Source organism: Megalobrama amblycephala, linkage group LG23 (assembly GCF_018812025.1).
Source record: "Megalobrama amblycephala isolate DHTTF-2021 linkage group LG23, ASM1881202v1, whole genome shotgun sequence".
Taxonomy (NCBI): Eukaryota; Metazoa; Chordata; class Actinopteri; order Cypriniformes; family Xenocyprididae; genus Megalobrama; species Megalobrama amblycephala.
Window position 1 is genome coordinate 10,728,791 of NC_063066.1, and position 16,670 is coordinate 10,745,460.

Consider the following 16,670-nt stretch of genomic DNA (forward strand, 5'->3'; position numbering starts at 1 on the left):
AACCAGAGGGCCAGGGCCCACTAGAACATCAGCAAATGACAAAAATAAATTTGTGATTACTGTAATTCATTTTATACATTTAATTAACCAACAGCAAACATATTAAATCAATATATTAATAGAAAAAGTTTGAAAACAAGCAGCTTTGTCATAATCACAGCAGAAATATCTTAGCAAATATGGAGGGGGGCCTTCTAATTTTGTGTCGGACAACAATAAGAATGAGAACCACTGGTTTAGGGAAAAATAATTCAATAATGATCATAAAGATGAAAATTAATAAATGAATAGTATACAGTATAAATTGGCTCTTTTTATACAAGAAACTAGATGCTTTCCAAATTTTAGGATCGGGGTTCCTCGCAAAAGGATGGGGTCCGTGTCATCTAAAATATTGAAAACCCTTGCTTTATGGTTAAGTCTATGCACTTGACTCAGGGAAGAGTAATTGCTGAGCCTAGGCCTTGTGAATTTTAGTGACAACCCTTTATGATTGCATTTGTTTCATAAAAAAAAAGAGAAGCACATTAAATAAATATGCTCTTATTTCATGCCTATGTCCCCAGGCTGCATACAGTGAACACTGGCATGCTGGAGTGTTTCTATTCAGTGCCGTTGTCACAGTAACCAGTGAAGGCATTTGTGACACTATGGACCAATCAGCAGGAACAGCAGGTCTGCATCATGTGCTCATATGTGTATGCCAATTATAATAAACAGTCTGTAGACTTGGATAGTAAAACACTTTTAATATAATTCAATTTCATGAACACTTCAGCTCAAATAGAGTATTATTAACTTTTACTTAATTTAAGAAATTGAGTTTATTGTGAAATAAATTGTGAAAATGACCTTATGCAAACCAATGACAGAATCAGTACAAAGATGTAAATGTGACATTTTGTTGAATATGCAACAGCAATAAACTAATAATAAGCAACATTTTTACTGGTGGATGAAAAAAACATGGCTCATGTGTGCCTCCTAAAGGACAGAATTGTGTTTGCAGATGTCATGCATGTATATAAACACAGGAAATAAGAAAATAAGAAATCTGTGAAATAAATAAAATATACAAATAAATACAATATGTGATTTGTACAATATACAGTATTTTCATTTACAGGGATAATTCACCCCAAAATTAAATTGTCATTACTTACTCGCCCTCATGCCATTCCAAACCTGTTGAACACTAAAGTAAAACATTTTGAACCTATAAGAATTTTGAAAAATTTGATCTGTGAAGCTGCAGCGGAAAGCACATTTTCAGTTATTAATTATTTAATTTTTGGTCTTTTCCTCACACAAAGATATCATATTGCTTCAGAACTCCCAAAATCATATTGTCACAAGTTATATGCACCATGGTACTTTTATAGTGCCTTTTTTTTTCATATCTGGTCAATATGATTGACCAAAGATTCTTCAAAATGAACCTTTTTATATCTAAAAAAAAAAAAGCTGTGTACAGGTTTGAAATGATACAAGGGTGATTAATATCACAAAATGTTCATTTTTGAGTGAACTGTCATTTTAATTCAAAGGGAAAGGTGTGATCAGGATCAAGGTTCTTGATCAAGGCAGGCCAGTTCATGCAGGAGCAGAGCAAACGCGGGTCGATCGTCAGGTTTCTGTAAAACAAACATTGCTGTGTTTATGTTGCTGTGGCAATAATGGCAAATAATTGAATAAACAGATCTGGACACAGAAATAACACCTGCTGATATCACAAAAGAAACACAATAAGAATGTTTACATCAACTGTGTATAAAAATCTCTATATAATACACATTTAAAACTGTGAAAGAAAAAAAAAAAATGTTGAAGCAAAATGGGAACTTGACTAACTTCCTCAGAGGGCCCTATTCACGAGAACAGGATTTCTCAGTAAAACAACCATGACGTTATATTTTATTAATATTCAAACAGTTCAAGGATAGTTTGTTGAGATCATTCGCAAGCTTATGATGCTGTTTGTGGTGGACTCACCTCTTTCCAGCTCCACTGCATTAACTCATACACACTCTTTGGACAGAGGCGGGGTTTCAGGAGCCGTAGTCCTGCATTTAGGGCTTCCACTACTTCTGCATTACTACGGTTGTCATAGGGCACACGTCCCTCACTGTACACCTCCCACATTAGCACACCTACAAAGGGAACGTCAATGAATATTTAGATAACATAAAATATGTGGATGAAGGTGGGTGATTCATTTAAAGGTGCCCTCGAATGAAAAATTGAATTTATCTTGGCATAATTAAATAACAAGAGTTCAGTACATGGAAATGACATACAGTGAGTCTCAAACTCCATTGTTTCCTCCTTCTTATATAAATCTCATTTGTTAAAAAGACCTCCGAAGAACAGGCGAATCTCAACATAACACCGACTGTTACGTAACAGTCGGGGTGTACGCCCCCAATATTTGCATATGCCAGCCCGTGATCCCAACATTATGAAAGGCATTAGACAAGGGCAGCCAGTATTAACGTCTGGATGTGCACAGCTGAATCATCAGACTAGGTAAGCAAGCAAGAACAATAGCGAAAAATGACAGATGGAGCAATAATAACTGACTTGATCCATGATAACATGATATTTTTAGCGATATTTGTAAATTGTCTTTCTAAATGTTTCGTTAGCATGTTGCTAATGTACTGTTAAATGTGGTTAAAGTTACCATCGTTTCTTACTGTATTCATGGAGACAAGAGCCGTCGCTATTTTCATTTTTAAACACTTGCAGTCTGTATAATTCATAAACACAACTTCATTCTTTATAAATCTCTCCAACAGTGTAGCATTAGCCGTTAGCCACGGAGCACAGCCTCAAATTCATTCAGAATCAAATGTAAACAATATAACAGTATACAATACTCACATAATCCGACGCATGCATGCAGTATGCATGACGAACACTTTGTAAAGATCCATTTGAGGGTTATATTAGTTGTGTAAACTTTGTTTAGGCACTGTTTAAGGCAAACGCGAGCTCCGTGGACGGAGAGCACGAGATTTAAAGGGGCCGCACAGCATAAATCGGCTCATATTTAATGATGCCCCAAAATAGGCAGTTAAAAAAATTAATTAAAAAAAAACTGAAGCTGAAACTTCACAGACACATTCAGGGGACACCTTAGACTTATATTACATCTTGTAATAAAACGTTCGATGGCACCTTTAAAATCTGCCTTTTGCAACTACCTGATTTTTTTCTCTAAACATTGTTTTAGTGGATCAGTATGGACTCACCAAATGACCACACATCTGATTTGCTGCTGTACTTCCCGAATTTGATCACCTCTGGAGAAGACCACCTGACTGGGAATTTGGACCCAAAAGAACTGGTGTATTGGTCATCTAGGACAAACCTGCAGATACAGGTGGGAATGTTCCATTTCACTGAAGTCTTACATGGGTCTCTGAAATACTGAGGCACAGCTACTCACCTTGTCATTCCAAAATCTGCTATCTTCACCACATTATCAATAGAAACCAAACAGTTCCTTGCAGCCTGTTTAAAAAAGCAAGAACCAATGCACATAAGCTTGTCTCAGTAACGCAAGAAATTGACTCATTAAAGGATTAGTTCAGAATTCAAATTTCCTGATAATTTACTCAACCCCATGTCATCCAAGATGTTTATGTCTTTATTTCTTCAGTCGAAAAGAAATTAATTTTTTTGAGGAAAACATTCCAGGATTTTTCTCCATATAGTTGACTTCATTACACGTGACCTTTCCAACATGATTACGTAATGCGTGGCACATCGCAGAGCTAGTGCAAGATGAGCATTTGTGGTTAAAAACTATATAATTTTTATTTGGATGTTTTCTTCCTGTCTGGGAGAAGACATGAAGACATGTTTTTTTTAGAAAATGACCAATCATTTTGCTAGATAAGACCCTTATTCCTCGGCTGGGATCATGTAGAGCCCTTTGAAGCTGCATTTAAACTGTCATTTGGACCTTCAACCCGTTGGTAACTGTTGAAGTCCACTATATGGAGAAAAATCCTGGAATGTTTTCTTTTTGACTGAAGAAAGACAGACATAAACATCTTGGATGACATGGGGGTGAGTAAATTATCAGGAAATTTTAATTCTGAAGTGAACTAATCCTTTAAAGACCCTGTTTATACCTACCAAGTCTCTGTGGATGAAGTTGGAGTTCTCCAGGTAGGCCATCCCCTCACTTACATCCAAACACATCTCCAGGAGGGCCTGCTGGGAATGACTGCCTTTTTTGGCACGTAAGAAGTCTGTTAGGCAGCCATTCTCCATGAATTCAAATACCAGATAGATGGGTGAGCGCTGAGTGACCACACCATACAACTGGACCAGTTTATCGTGGGACAGTTTCCTGTGGAGGCAGACAATGAGGGAGCAATAAATTCATGATATTTTCTCATGCTGCGCTTCAGATCCATACATAGTCATTTATTTTGAAACATGCAGCATGAGTTACTCACATCATAACTTGTGCTTCCTCTTTAAATTCTTCCTCTGACATGAAACCCTCACGGACGGTCTTAACTGCCACCTGCCGGTCATGCCAGCTTCCCTTCCAGACCAAACCAAACTGCCCACTGCCAAGTTCCTCACTTAATATCAGTTCATCAGGGTGAATCTCCCATTTATCTGTAAAAGAGATATATATATATATATATATACAAAGTTTGAAGTCGGTAAGATGTTTTTTTAAGATGACTCTTATGCTCACCAAGGCTACATTAATTTGATCAAAAATACAGTAAAAACTGTAATATTGTGAAATAGTATTAGAATGTAAAATAACTGTTTTATAATTTAACACATTTTAAACTGTAATATATTCCTTTGATGACAAAGCTGAATTTTCAGCATCATTACTTCAGTCATCTGTGTCACATGATCTACAGAAATCATTCTGATATGCTGATTTGCTGCTCAAGAAACATTTCTTAATTATTATTATCAATGTTGAAAACAGTTGTGCTGCTTAATATTTTTGTGGAAAGCGTGCAACATTTTTTTCAGGATTCTTTGGTGAATAGAAAGTTCAAAGGAACATCATTTATTTGAAGTAGAAATATTTTATAACATATTATAAATATCTCTGCTGTCATTTTGATCATTTTAATGCATCCTGTTGAATAAAAGTTATTAATTTATTTAAAAAGTATAAAAAATATTGTACTGGTGGTATATGTACACTGTATTCAAATTATGAAATTTACAGGTCCCGTTTTACGTGGTTTTTTGAAGCTTTGATTGTGTTTATAGTGTGCAATATAACATGTGTTCATGTTTCGCGTGTAAAAAAACACAGTATTTTTCACATAATTTACTTATCTGTATACCGCTGTTTCCACTGTCATAAAAACGGGCTGATGACTTCCTTGTTCTATGAAGTCCCTCCTTCAGAAATACGTAACGAGTTCTGATTGTGCCAGCGGTTCCTGTGTTGTGATTCGACAGCAGCTTAGCGAACCCAGAGCCATCTCTATATGGCTCTGAGCGCACCTGCCCGGAAAAGTCACGCCTCTTACCATAACGTGGAGATGCACGCGCTCAGTGTTATTGTAAACATGTCTTTAATTTTACCCTATCAATTTGAGCCGGAATCAGACCCGGTGATTGGACTGCGGGATGAAAATAACAGCGTTTCGACGACATGGCGACAAACACACTCTACAAACGCAACTCTTGTGTATTCCTGTGGGCGGAGGTTAGTCAAAAAACTGTTTTAGTGACGTCATTAAAGAAGGAAGTAGAGGGATGTAGTCCAAACTGGCCGTTCGGTGTAGGCGACTTCTGTTAAATAAAATATCTCGCTTGGCATTGAACTTTGAGCTTTAAAATTTTACAGATTTTATTTATACTCTAACAACAACATTACACACTAACTAAAGTTTGAAACATGGGATCACGAAGAACGGGACCTTTAAGTGAATTTTACTTGACCGCTGGAATTTTACCTGAAGACAACTCCTTGATCCTTGAAGAGTTTGGAACATTTTTAGATACACAATGCCTCAATCTTGTTATTAAACCTGCCACAAAAACAAGCATAGGAGAAAGAGAAGGTACTTATGCAATCTTTTTCAGCTTAATGATAGAATTAACATTCACATTACTGTTTTTTTTACGATTGCTAACAAGCGTTTACCAACACTTTTTCTAAACTCTTAACACAGGAACACACCTACAATTTTGTTAAATAAATACATCTACATTTCAAAATGCTAAAAACCTTTTCCACATATACTAACTCTATCAAAACAGCAAACCTGACTCAAAATTGAATCATTCTGTCAAAACACAAGCACTAGTTTTCTATCCATAGTCAATCATAGCGAATAGACTGTCAAAATACTAACAATTGATGGCATTATGAAAACTGCATTACTTGTCATGTTTCAGTTCTACATGCAGACAATATGAAATCAATTCAGTTTCCTTTTACAATAAGCCATTCTATATTTTTGGTTGAGCGTTGAATGTGTGCATTCTTGGCAACATACTATCTAAAAGTGAATGAGGCATAGTTTATATAATGTGCAGTAGAAAAAAATAGAAAGCAACAGAATTGCTCAGCCACTGGTCAAATGGGTCCCCTATACAGAGCTTCAGTTGCCCCCTTGGTTGAAATCGCTTTCTGGGGGTGGGGTGGGATATTGATGGCGCCCCCTTAGTCGGTGCCCTACGCAGACTGCATATTCTACGTATATCAAACAGAAGTACTGGAATAATTTTAGTAAAAGCCTTACATGAAGCTTTTACTGAAATGAAAACATGAAATTGGTGCCACTGATCAACAACAAATCCAACATACACGGCCTTTGCTTACTATGGAAGCTTTTTCCCCGCCACTTTTTCCATAATAAAAAAGTAGGTAAAAAGTTAATTGTGACTTTTTATCTCACAATTCTGAGCGAGCAATTGAAAAAAATCTGAAGATCTGAAGCTTTATCAATTAATTGAGGTGTAACTTTCAGATTTGAAAAGACTTTCAGTTTTTGTAACAGTGTCTCTTACAAGAAACAGCATGAGGCGGCTAATAGCCTGAATACTATTCAACATAATGGCATGCAGTGTAAGAGCAAGTTAAGTTTGTTTCTTAACTTACCTGCCGGATTGTGTTGGTGATAGCGGATGAGCTCTGGAATGCTTGAGAACAGGTATTTCTCAGCTAAGAAATACATGACCTTTTCACCTTCTTTCTGTACTTTGATCTGGTAGTGCTTAACTAGGGGATACTTCTCTCCATTAGACCTGCAGATGAGTGACATTCGTCAAAAAACTTTAGAACACCAATTTAAGATCAAATATTGATTTGTAAGTAACATTGATTTCATTGTGAAGTGTTTACCCTGAAACTCTGGAAAATATTGACACGGTGTATACACCTGGATGTTTAGAGTCACGAACCATGAAACCCCCGTCCTTGTTCTGTAAATGAAACTTATAATGTTAACCATAAATTCATATTCATGTCAATACCTGCCAATATGAATACCATAAATGAGAAAGTATACATAGAAATATGATTTTTGTTTCATTATGACAAAGTGATATAGATAAATGTGTCCATGTATGTGTTGTACTGATGCTCAGGGACAGTTAGTCCCTAGTTATCGCTAGTTACTGATAATAATTAGGACATACATGAACTGGTTCAACCCTCACATGTACTGTATGTCTGAATCTCCTCTCATATTTAAAACATAACAAATAAGATCATCATGACAGGAAACACAGCAGCCACATTCTGGTTTAAGGGCTGTAGATTTCTGTTTGAACTGTGCACGCTTTTGCCTGCACCGTCTGCAGATGTTGCTCTTGCAGGTTTGCAAATACCCCCAACTTTCTGCAATGCCCAAAAAACTGTGAAAATGTACTGAAGTGATGTGCAGATTTTGACTAAGTGTTTAACAAAGTTAAAGCTTACTGTTATCTGACTATATGGAAACATCAACCCTCTGGTGCTCTTCACATGGCAATCAAAAATGACATGATTATTGTATTTCAATGAAATGAATGTACTATATTTTAGTTTGGTAATGTTTTCTATTTTTTCTTTTTTTTTTTTTAATGGTTATTCACTTTTTGAGCATAGACCAGAAAATGTCCACCTTAAACTGTCATAAATCTTGAATGCTTGAAAAAAGTTTAAAAAAGTGAACAAAAAAGTTATAGAATTTTATCTTAATTGTTATGAAAAATACACATTTTACCCTAAAACTGCAAGAAAATCAATCTAAAGAAGTTAAGTTTCAAATTTGAGCTTGACATCTCAAAAAATTAGCTTTCAGTAGGATTTTGTTTGGGCGCAGTACCAAAAGTTTCCACTAGATGAAATTTGTTTCCCATTTATTTCCAATGCAGTCATTTTTGACCACTAGGAGTAGTGACTATTTTTTTTGAAGTGTGACCTTTTCAAATCATATCCATGATTTTTTGTGAAAAAAATGCCATTCTGATAAAGTAAAAAAAATCTAACATACAACTTTTGTTTTTTTGGTCAGAAATGACCGAAGACCACCAGAGGGTTAACTGATATTATAAACGTCATTTGACTGTTGTTGGTTGCCTTACCTCTCTCATGAGTAACTCCTCTGCGTCTGTCCGAGTTACATCCTTATTGTACCATCTGTAAAACCAGAAAGCATTACTGTGTGATTGATCAAGCTTTGATTATGATCTTAGACCTTTTATCAAATTTTATACTTGAAAACATTTTATTCTGTAACATACAGAACTTACTCAAACTTCTCAATGTTGTTTGATATTTTTTCTGCAATATATATGCACGGCACTGAGCCAACGTTTCTGTAACAGGAGAGAAAAGAGCACAAAAATTTTACTTGCAAAAGATTTCCCAACCTTACATTTCCTTCCCCTGAGTTTTAATTTAAAAACATTGTTTTCCTCACAATTCTGTCCTTCTTGACTCAATTTTCTCTTTTTTTTCTAGTTTATAGGTGATGACTCATAGGTTTATGAGTGTTTTGTTATTATGGCAACATCATAAGGTATTGCTATAAAAAAAAAAATACATAATTTTCCTTCAAGGACTCATTGTTATTGTTTCATCCTAAGTATCAAGGTTCCTTGTTCCTTTTCAAATGCAAAGAATTGCACGGGGATTACAGTTTATACACTACAATGTAAAAAATCAGTTGAGAAAACTTAAAAGTTTAAGGCAACAAACTTCAGCAGATTTCTGAGTTTTCTCAACTTGATTTTTTAGGAGGTTTTGAGTTTTCTCAACTTTTTGTTTTACAAACTGAATACAACAAGTTGAGAAAACTCAAAAATCTGCTGAAGTTTGTTGCCTTAAACTTTTATGTTTTCTCAACTTTTTGTTTTATAAACCGAATACAACAAGTTGAGAAAACTCAAAAATCTGCTGAAGTTTGTTGCCTTAAACTTTTATGTTTTCTCAACTTTTGATTTTTTACAGTGTAGAACAAAACACCATGCTTTTTAATTTTTTTTTTATTTTTTTTTTGATAATTTTCACAGTCCTGTGAGTTAGTTAAATTCTAAATAAAGCTGCTCAAATTAGTTAACTGCTGAATATTATGTAAATAATACTACACTGTAAAAAATATTTTCCTGATTTGTTATCACTACATTTTTTTCTTTTGTCAAATCAACTTAAAAAATTAATGGTTCAGATAACATAATATTTTGAGTTTCTGTTGATTAAACCAATCGCCTTCATTGTATTAACTCAAATTTTTAATTTCAATGAACTCAAAATTTTAAGGCAACCAGGTAACTTACTTTTTTAAGTTTTTTAAAGTTTTTACAGTGCATTTCATCATACATTGCGAATAATGCTATGTAAATTACGCAATAATACATTCTTGTAATTATTTTAAATACCCTATTGTAAATGTTCAAACCTTTTTTTTTTGTATAGGAACTGATCTTGAATGCTGAACTGGTTCACATCTATTTATCTATCTATTTATCTCATGATTTTTTGTGCCTCATTCATGACGGCGAGTCCAAAGGGTGTGGCATTTTCTTTAATTATCTCATTTGGCAAAGTAAAATGTTTTTGTAATGTGTCAAACTTCGGACTTGACAGTGAAGGAATTCTTTTACAAGGCATCATGCTAAATCTAACTTACGAGACTGCAAACATTTTTTAAATATTTACCCATCTTTGTCCCTCACAGTCCACCAGTTCGGTTCAGTACAGTCTACGATAAAATACTCCTCATCTTTATGTAGAGGCAGGTCTGTGTCTTCTACAGGGCTGAAATTCCTCAAAGCCACAACAATCCTGTCCTCTGGATCTGAAGATCGTCGCTAGAGGATAAATACAGACAGCTCGATTTACATAATCTCATCCAAACACTCTCCTGAAGCATTTGAACAGCAAAAATAACAGAAACATTTTAATAATCGCAAACATTTAAAGCAAATTTAACAATTTTAACCAAAAGATAAATAAAACATATTGGCCTGGTTTCACAGACTGGGATTAGAGTATAGCTTTTTAAGTCGCTTTTTAAAGCGTGCCTTATAAAAAGCATTACTGATGTACATCTTGAGACAAAAATGCCCGTGCAAGTTGCTTTCAGTTAAGACAGCTCAAATATGCAATTTAGTCTGGGACGAGGTTTAAACCTTGTCTCTTAAATTGGGCAATTAAATCTAAAATGTGCCATACATAAGCATGAAAATCAGGAACAGAAAACAGAGATTGAATGACAAACCATTGGATCTGGAGTTGGAGGAAGAGGTTTGGCTGTGGGATGAAATGAAACAACTATGAAAACTATGGTTATGGTCATGGTGGAGTGACAGTTAAGTGATGTGATTTAAACTGAGCATCTGTTTTATATACTGCAAAACATAAATGAGTTTGCACCTCCATTGGGATAGTATTCACTGCATCCCGCCGCCAGCTTCTCTGTCTGAAGACAACATCTCCATTTCCCTTCTATCCAGAAGTCAGGATGGTACTTCAGAAACAAGCTGTTATTTTGTGTCGCTTCATAGGTTGAAGAAATAACATAAAATACAAAAGATAAAGTACATTGTTCACTCTACATTGAAAACACTTATTTTTTTCTAGGGTGTGTATCACTTTCTGTAACAGCTGCTTACCTTCTTTCAGAGCTTTGACCCATTTTAACCTGCAGTCGTTGTCTGGAGCAAACACATACAGATAGTAGCTGTCATGGGCGATCTGTGAACAAACATTAACAAAGGAATAAACAAACAAAACCTTTAAGCAACGTAAAGCAAAAAGTTCATTTTACAGGTAATATTTACAGGCACAAAGACATTATAAGCAACAATCCGCATAATTCTCACCTGGAAAGGGTACTTGTAATCACAGGGAATGGGAACATCACTGCGTACAATCTCCACACACTTGATATGAGACAGTTCAATGCAGCCTTTTTGAGTTAGCTTTTTCTAAGGTGATATAAAAACAAATGATATGTTACTCTTCATCACAGACATTTTCTTAACTCATTTTAAAAAAAAGTGAAAAATTAACTTTTATATTTGCAAATATAAGTCTCCAGACGGTGTGAATACATACCCCAGGACGATGTTCAAAATATGTCAGATCCTGTGTGTTTAAAATGAAAATCCTCTCTTTGTAATTGCAAGGCGAAGTTCTTCTCTTTTGCTGTGATTTCTTGAACAGTGTTTCCTTCAGGATGACCCTTGGGTACATGGTGAAATTCGGATATTTAACTACCACATGGAAGGTTGACTCATGGCGAATGATGTGTGCCAATCCCTGTTATACACTAGTAGAGCTTATACTGATGTAGAATAGGTTTCCGGAGTCGATACTAGGTAAACCACTTCCTGAGGTAGACTGCACAAGACAAACTCTCAAGCAATTACATGCATGCACACAGACACCGACGCACACGCACACACACACACACACACACACACACACACACACACACACACACACACACACACACACACACACACACACACACACACACACACACACTGTTTGGTTCGCTATCCTTGTAGGGACTCTCCATAGACGTAATGGTTTTTATACTGTAAAAACTGTACATTTTATCCCCCTACACTAACCCTACCCCTAAACCTACCCATCACAGAAAACTTTTCTGTTTTTACATTTTCAAAAAAAATATCATTTAGTATGTTTATTAATCAGTTTCCCCCATGGGGACTGCTGGCTGGTTCCCACAATGTATAGGTGATCACAGGTTTTACTATCCTTGTGGATACCATTTGGTCCCCACAATGTAATATAAATCTGTACACACGCATACACTGTTTCTCCCCCTTCTTTCACACACACCTCATAGGGGACTTTGCATTGACTTTTTATATTGAGTGAAAGATATTTTATCTCATGACGTACACCTAATTGTACCCTTTACAAAACATTTTAAGTTTTTCATTGAGACATTAATTAGAATGTTTATTAAGCTGTCTTCCTTATAATATTACAGTGTAGGTGATTTAAATTTTTACTGTCTTTGTGGAAATATCTGTAACATTAATGTAAACGCCTGAACATGAAACGGAGAGATTCACCTTAACATTTTTGCTTAAATTCCCTCATGGAGACAGAAGAAACCTTAAAATGATTAAAAAAAAATAGTGTTAATAATTTTGAGAACAGACATATAAATTTGAAACTTGACATCACAGGTAGAAGTTGAAAATGTTCTAACCACAAACATTTCACAATTGCTAAGACACATTTCTTGAAACAATCACCCATTTTCTCACAACATTAAACACAAAATCTTCAAATTACAAAACCCCTGACTCTTCTGGCAAAATCAAACAATCAGCTCAAAAGCATTTCACCTGTACTCAAAATCAAACAAAGCTTTCAGATGATCCACACAACCAACCAATACCCATATAAACACTACAGATCATTCATTAGACACATAAAAAAAGGAGGACACAACATCCAGAGTATAAAGTTACAGAAAAAAATGTGTATGCAGTAAACAAATGTAGCATTTTTTGAGTAAAACAGTATAATCACAACTTGTTTATACTTGTATTCAATATTGTATAGTATTGATGTCTGTATTCAGTACTTATACTGTAAAAATACAGTAGTCCAACTGAAAGAGCCCAAAAAGAGATGATAGATTGAGATGAGAGATTCATTCAGCCTCAGCATCTCGTCTTCATGTTGGGTCCAGCCTGAGGAGTTTGTCCACATCACAGGCAATGTTGTCTCTTGCCAGGTAAAGGAAAAAAACCCTCTGGTGTGCCAGATCTAGCCTTGACAACACTTCTTTCTCTTCCTCCTCCTCCTCATACACATACTCTTCCTCCTCTCCTTCTCAGATTGTTTCCATCTATTGTATCTGATCAACATTCAGTGCACCTGTATGTCACCTGTGCACTCTGAACTGACTGATATTTTGTACAGTTGGATTGATCACATCATTAGAAAAAAGTGTGAACAATTTTGAGCCGTTGTGTTTAAACAATGACAACTGTGTTGTAGCCGTGTTTAACTTTTGCTGCTTGTGTTTACTGTTTTGCATCACAGTGCAAAATGTGTTTTAGTAAGTGAGAATGTGTTTACAATTTTGCAAAAAGAATGTAAGATTTGCAAAAACTTGTTTTGCAGAAAGAGTAATTTATTTGACAAATAGGTTTACAGTAGGCCTTTGAGAATTTGTTCAGAGAATGGTGTTTAATAGCAATTGTGAAAAAACAGTAATAAGGAAACTGCATAAGTGTGAAAATGACAGTCATATAAAAAATAACTTAATTACTACTATATGCATCCGGCTAAAACAGCACAAAATGAAATGCGACTATTTGTTTTTAGTTTTTTTTTTTTTTGTGTGTGTGTGTGTGTGTGTGCGTGTGTGTGGGTGGGTTAAAACATGAAGAAAATATACAAATTTCCAACACAGTTACTGGTAGCATTTTTTTTTTTTTTCTCTCTATCTGATGCTGTTTTGAAAAAAGTTGCTGAATTATTTGATTTCCTGAAAGAGGTGCTTGAGCCTGACCATTTTTTTTTTAAATCAATATCATTTTTATCAATATAATCTGAAAATAGTGAAACTATTATATATCTATATGTCATCATATATGTCTATTATTACTATTTAATCCAACCTAAAAACAATATCAGCTTTCCTTCAAATAAAAATTCCACAAACATTTTAGTGCATAACATTTTATTTAATTATTTTTATTAATTTATTAAATTTTTTATACAACACAATAATTCATAGGATAAACAAGAAAAATAGACAGAAAGAATTAACAGGAGAAAAAAATCACCTTCAAAAAAAAAAAAAAAAAAAAAAAAAAATCAAAAATCACCATAGAAAAAAAATCACCTTCTTTCAGAGCTTTGACCCATTAATGGTGGTTTTAACATTAAATGGCATGGCATCATACACACATGCCGCTTTATTTAGTGGCACATCTGGTTTTCAGATGTCATTCGCCAGTGCTGTGGCATAATACCATCCACTAAAACTTGTGTCATGTGGCAGATTGTGGCATGTGCAACTGAATATTGCGGAAGACGTAACATTATAGGCTATTTTGTGGCACCTCCAGTGGTCATCATGAGTTGAGGAGTCGGCAGGATTGATGTAAGGAGACACAAATTAAAGGTTGTGTTTTTTTGTTGTTGTTGTTGTTTTTGGTGCTTAGTGTTTTAAGTAGATGAGGTTTATTAAGTAATGCTTATAAAATTCATTAAGAGATGAGTAGGAGATCAAACAGACTAACTAAAAACGAACAAAAAAAGCATCATTTTGTGAAAGACAATCCTAAATACTTATCCTAATTAAAAAAAAAATACTTAGTAATTTTTTAATAAATGTCAATTAAGCATATTTATAAATGTCGAGATATTATAATTGTTTTAAATGTTTGTTTTGGGCACATTTGTTTTTGAGTTGAACGTCATGTTGTGTGACAGGCTACGTTGTATTACACAAACGGCCCGTTAGGAAAAAAACAAAAACTCACGGAATAAATTTGTCATTGGCCACTACGAACGTTTACATTATTTATTAATTAATTGTATCAATTACTCATATATTTATTAAATAGTCAAACTATAATTTCATTGAATACACTTTACTTTGGACACGCCCTAATCTGACTTTGGCCAATGAAATACCTCGTTGCTAACGTACTGTGTACCAATGCCGTTCATTTGTGTTTAGACCTGAAGAAAACGAGAATCGAGACATGCAAGAGAACTTGATAGCTTTGCTTATGTTTACTGAAAATCTGTTTACGTAGCCGACACTCTTTTTGTTCAGTAAAGCCAGCAGTTTCGGTATGTATTTTTGTGTTTATTACATCTGTAATGAGTCCCGCTTTGCGATACTTTATATGTTTTTTATTCGGTCAACTGTAGCATTTAGCTTGTAAGCGGCTAGCTGTTTCTAAACCACTATTATTGATAAAATATGTTCATTTCCGAAGCCCTAAAATGTGTTTGTTCGCCATTAATATATCTATGAAAGCAAATCATTTGATTCAAAGCGAATCAAATGATTTTTTGTAGATTGCTTCCCAGAGAGAGAGGGAGAGAGAGAGACAGTTTTAATAAATAACAGTATTGGATATTGCTACTAGTCCATTTAATAAATACATTTGATTGTTTTCTCTCTTTTCTCGAGTAGATTTACAAAATGGGGGAGCCACAGCAGGTCAGTGCTCTTCCACCGCCTCCAATGCAGTACATCAAGGAGTACACGGATGAGAATGTGCGAAAGGGACTGGCCCCCAAACCCCCTCCTCCTATTAGAGACAGTTACATGATGTTTGGCAATCATTTCCAATGCGATGACATCATTATTCGGCCATTGGAGAGCCAGGGCATCGAGCGCCTCCACCCTATGCAGTTTGACCACAAGAGAGAGCTGAAAAAACTAAATATGTCCATCCTGGTCAACTTTCTGGACCTTCTAGACATTCTCATCAAAAGCCCTGGCAGCATTAAGCGAGAGGAGAAGATGGAGGACTTGAAACTCCTATTTGTCCACATGCATCACCTCATCAATGAGTACCGTCCTCACCAGGCCAGGGAGACGCTTCGGGTCATGATGGAGGTTCAGAAGAGACAGAGGCTGGAGACAGCTGAGCGTTTCCAGAAGCATCTGGAGCGGGTGGTGGAGATGATCCAGGGGTGTCTTGCTTCGCTGCCTGATGATTTGCCACAACCTAACAACTCCAGCGTGGGAGAGGCTGGTGGCGCAGGGTCAGCTGGAGCCTCGAGACTGAAAGCTGAGCCTATGGATGTAGATGTGACAGGTGCTAGCTGCATGGTTGCACAAACGGACAAGAATGTACCTTGTAAGAAGGACAAGGTGTGGGACAAGGATGCTGCCATGTGCAGTATTATTGATGAGATGACTTGAGCTGTCTAAGGAATTAATTGTGTTTTTATTGTTATTCAGGAAATGCCAGTTCTTCAACTTTTTGTTACAAAACACAGGAAGTCAACAAGTAGACCGCAAACGCTTACAGACATTTAACACGGCGGTCAGCTCACATGGTCACTGAAGTATGTGTAAAATAATAAAAATCTAACTGGTCTTTTCATTTTCATATCACTCACTGTGCTTTTTTTGTGTTTTCACATAAATAAAATAGACTACAAGCATCAATTCAAGCCAGATTTCATAAACTGTTGATGGGTG

General features: G+C 35.5%; 2 protein-coding genes across 2 annotated transcripts; one reads left to right on the forward strand and one right to left on the reverse strand.

Moving 5' to 3' along the window:
- Window positions 1-734: 734 nt before the first annotated feature.
- On the reverse strand, window positions 735-11,867 carry itk (IL2 inducible T cell kinase). The gene is made up of 17 exons (XM_048176895.1): window positions 11,558-11,867; window positions 11,323-11,427; window positions 11,113-11,194; window positions 10,874-10,996; window positions 10,719-10,750; window positions 10,157-10,308; window positions 8,749-8,814; window positions 8,581-8,635; window positions 7,355-7,434; window positions 7,112-7,257; window positions 5,961-6,035; window positions 4,473-4,641; window positions 4,147-4,363; window positions 3,452-3,516; window positions 3,255-3,373; window positions 1,993-2,150; window positions 735-1,634 (listed from the first exon to the last, which is right to left on the reverse strand). The coding sequence occupies exons 1-17, from the start codon at window positions 11,693-11,695 to the stop codon at window positions 1,566-1,568; spliced, it is 1,851 nt and encodes a 616-aa protein (XP_048032852.1). The 5' UTR covers window positions 11,696-11,867; the 3' UTR covers window positions 735-1,565.
- Window positions 11,868-15,128: 3,261 nt separating this feature from the next.
- On the forward strand, window positions 15,129-16,583 carry med7 (mediator complex subunit 7). Its single transcript, XM_048176897.1, has 2 exons — window positions 15,129-15,301; window positions 15,651-16,583. Exon 2 carries the CDS (start codon window positions 15,660-15,662, stop codon window positions 16,386-16,388), a length of 729 nt encoding a protein of 242 aa, XP_048032854.1. The 5' UTR covers window positions 15,129-15,301; window positions 15,651-15,659; the 3' UTR covers window positions 16,389-16,583.
- Window positions 16,584-16,670: the final 87 nt, after the last annotated feature.

Coding starts and splice junctions, on each gene's coding strand:
- itk (XM_048176895.1), bottom strand. CDS start 11,695: ATGTACCCAAGGGTCATCCTGAAGGAAACACTGTTCAAGAAATCACAG. Junction 11,428..11,557: donor ATTTTGAACATCGTCCTGGG/GTATGTATTCAC, acceptor ATATCACCTTAG/AAAAAGCTAACTCAAAAAGG. Junction 7,435..8,580: donor AGGAGTTACTCATGAGAGAG/GTAAGGCAACCA, acceptor TTTCATTTACAG/AACAAGGACGGGGGTTTCAT.
- med7 (XM_048176897.1), top strand. CDS start 15,660: ATGGGGGAGCCACAGCAGGTCAGTGCTCTTCCACCGCCTCCAATGCAG.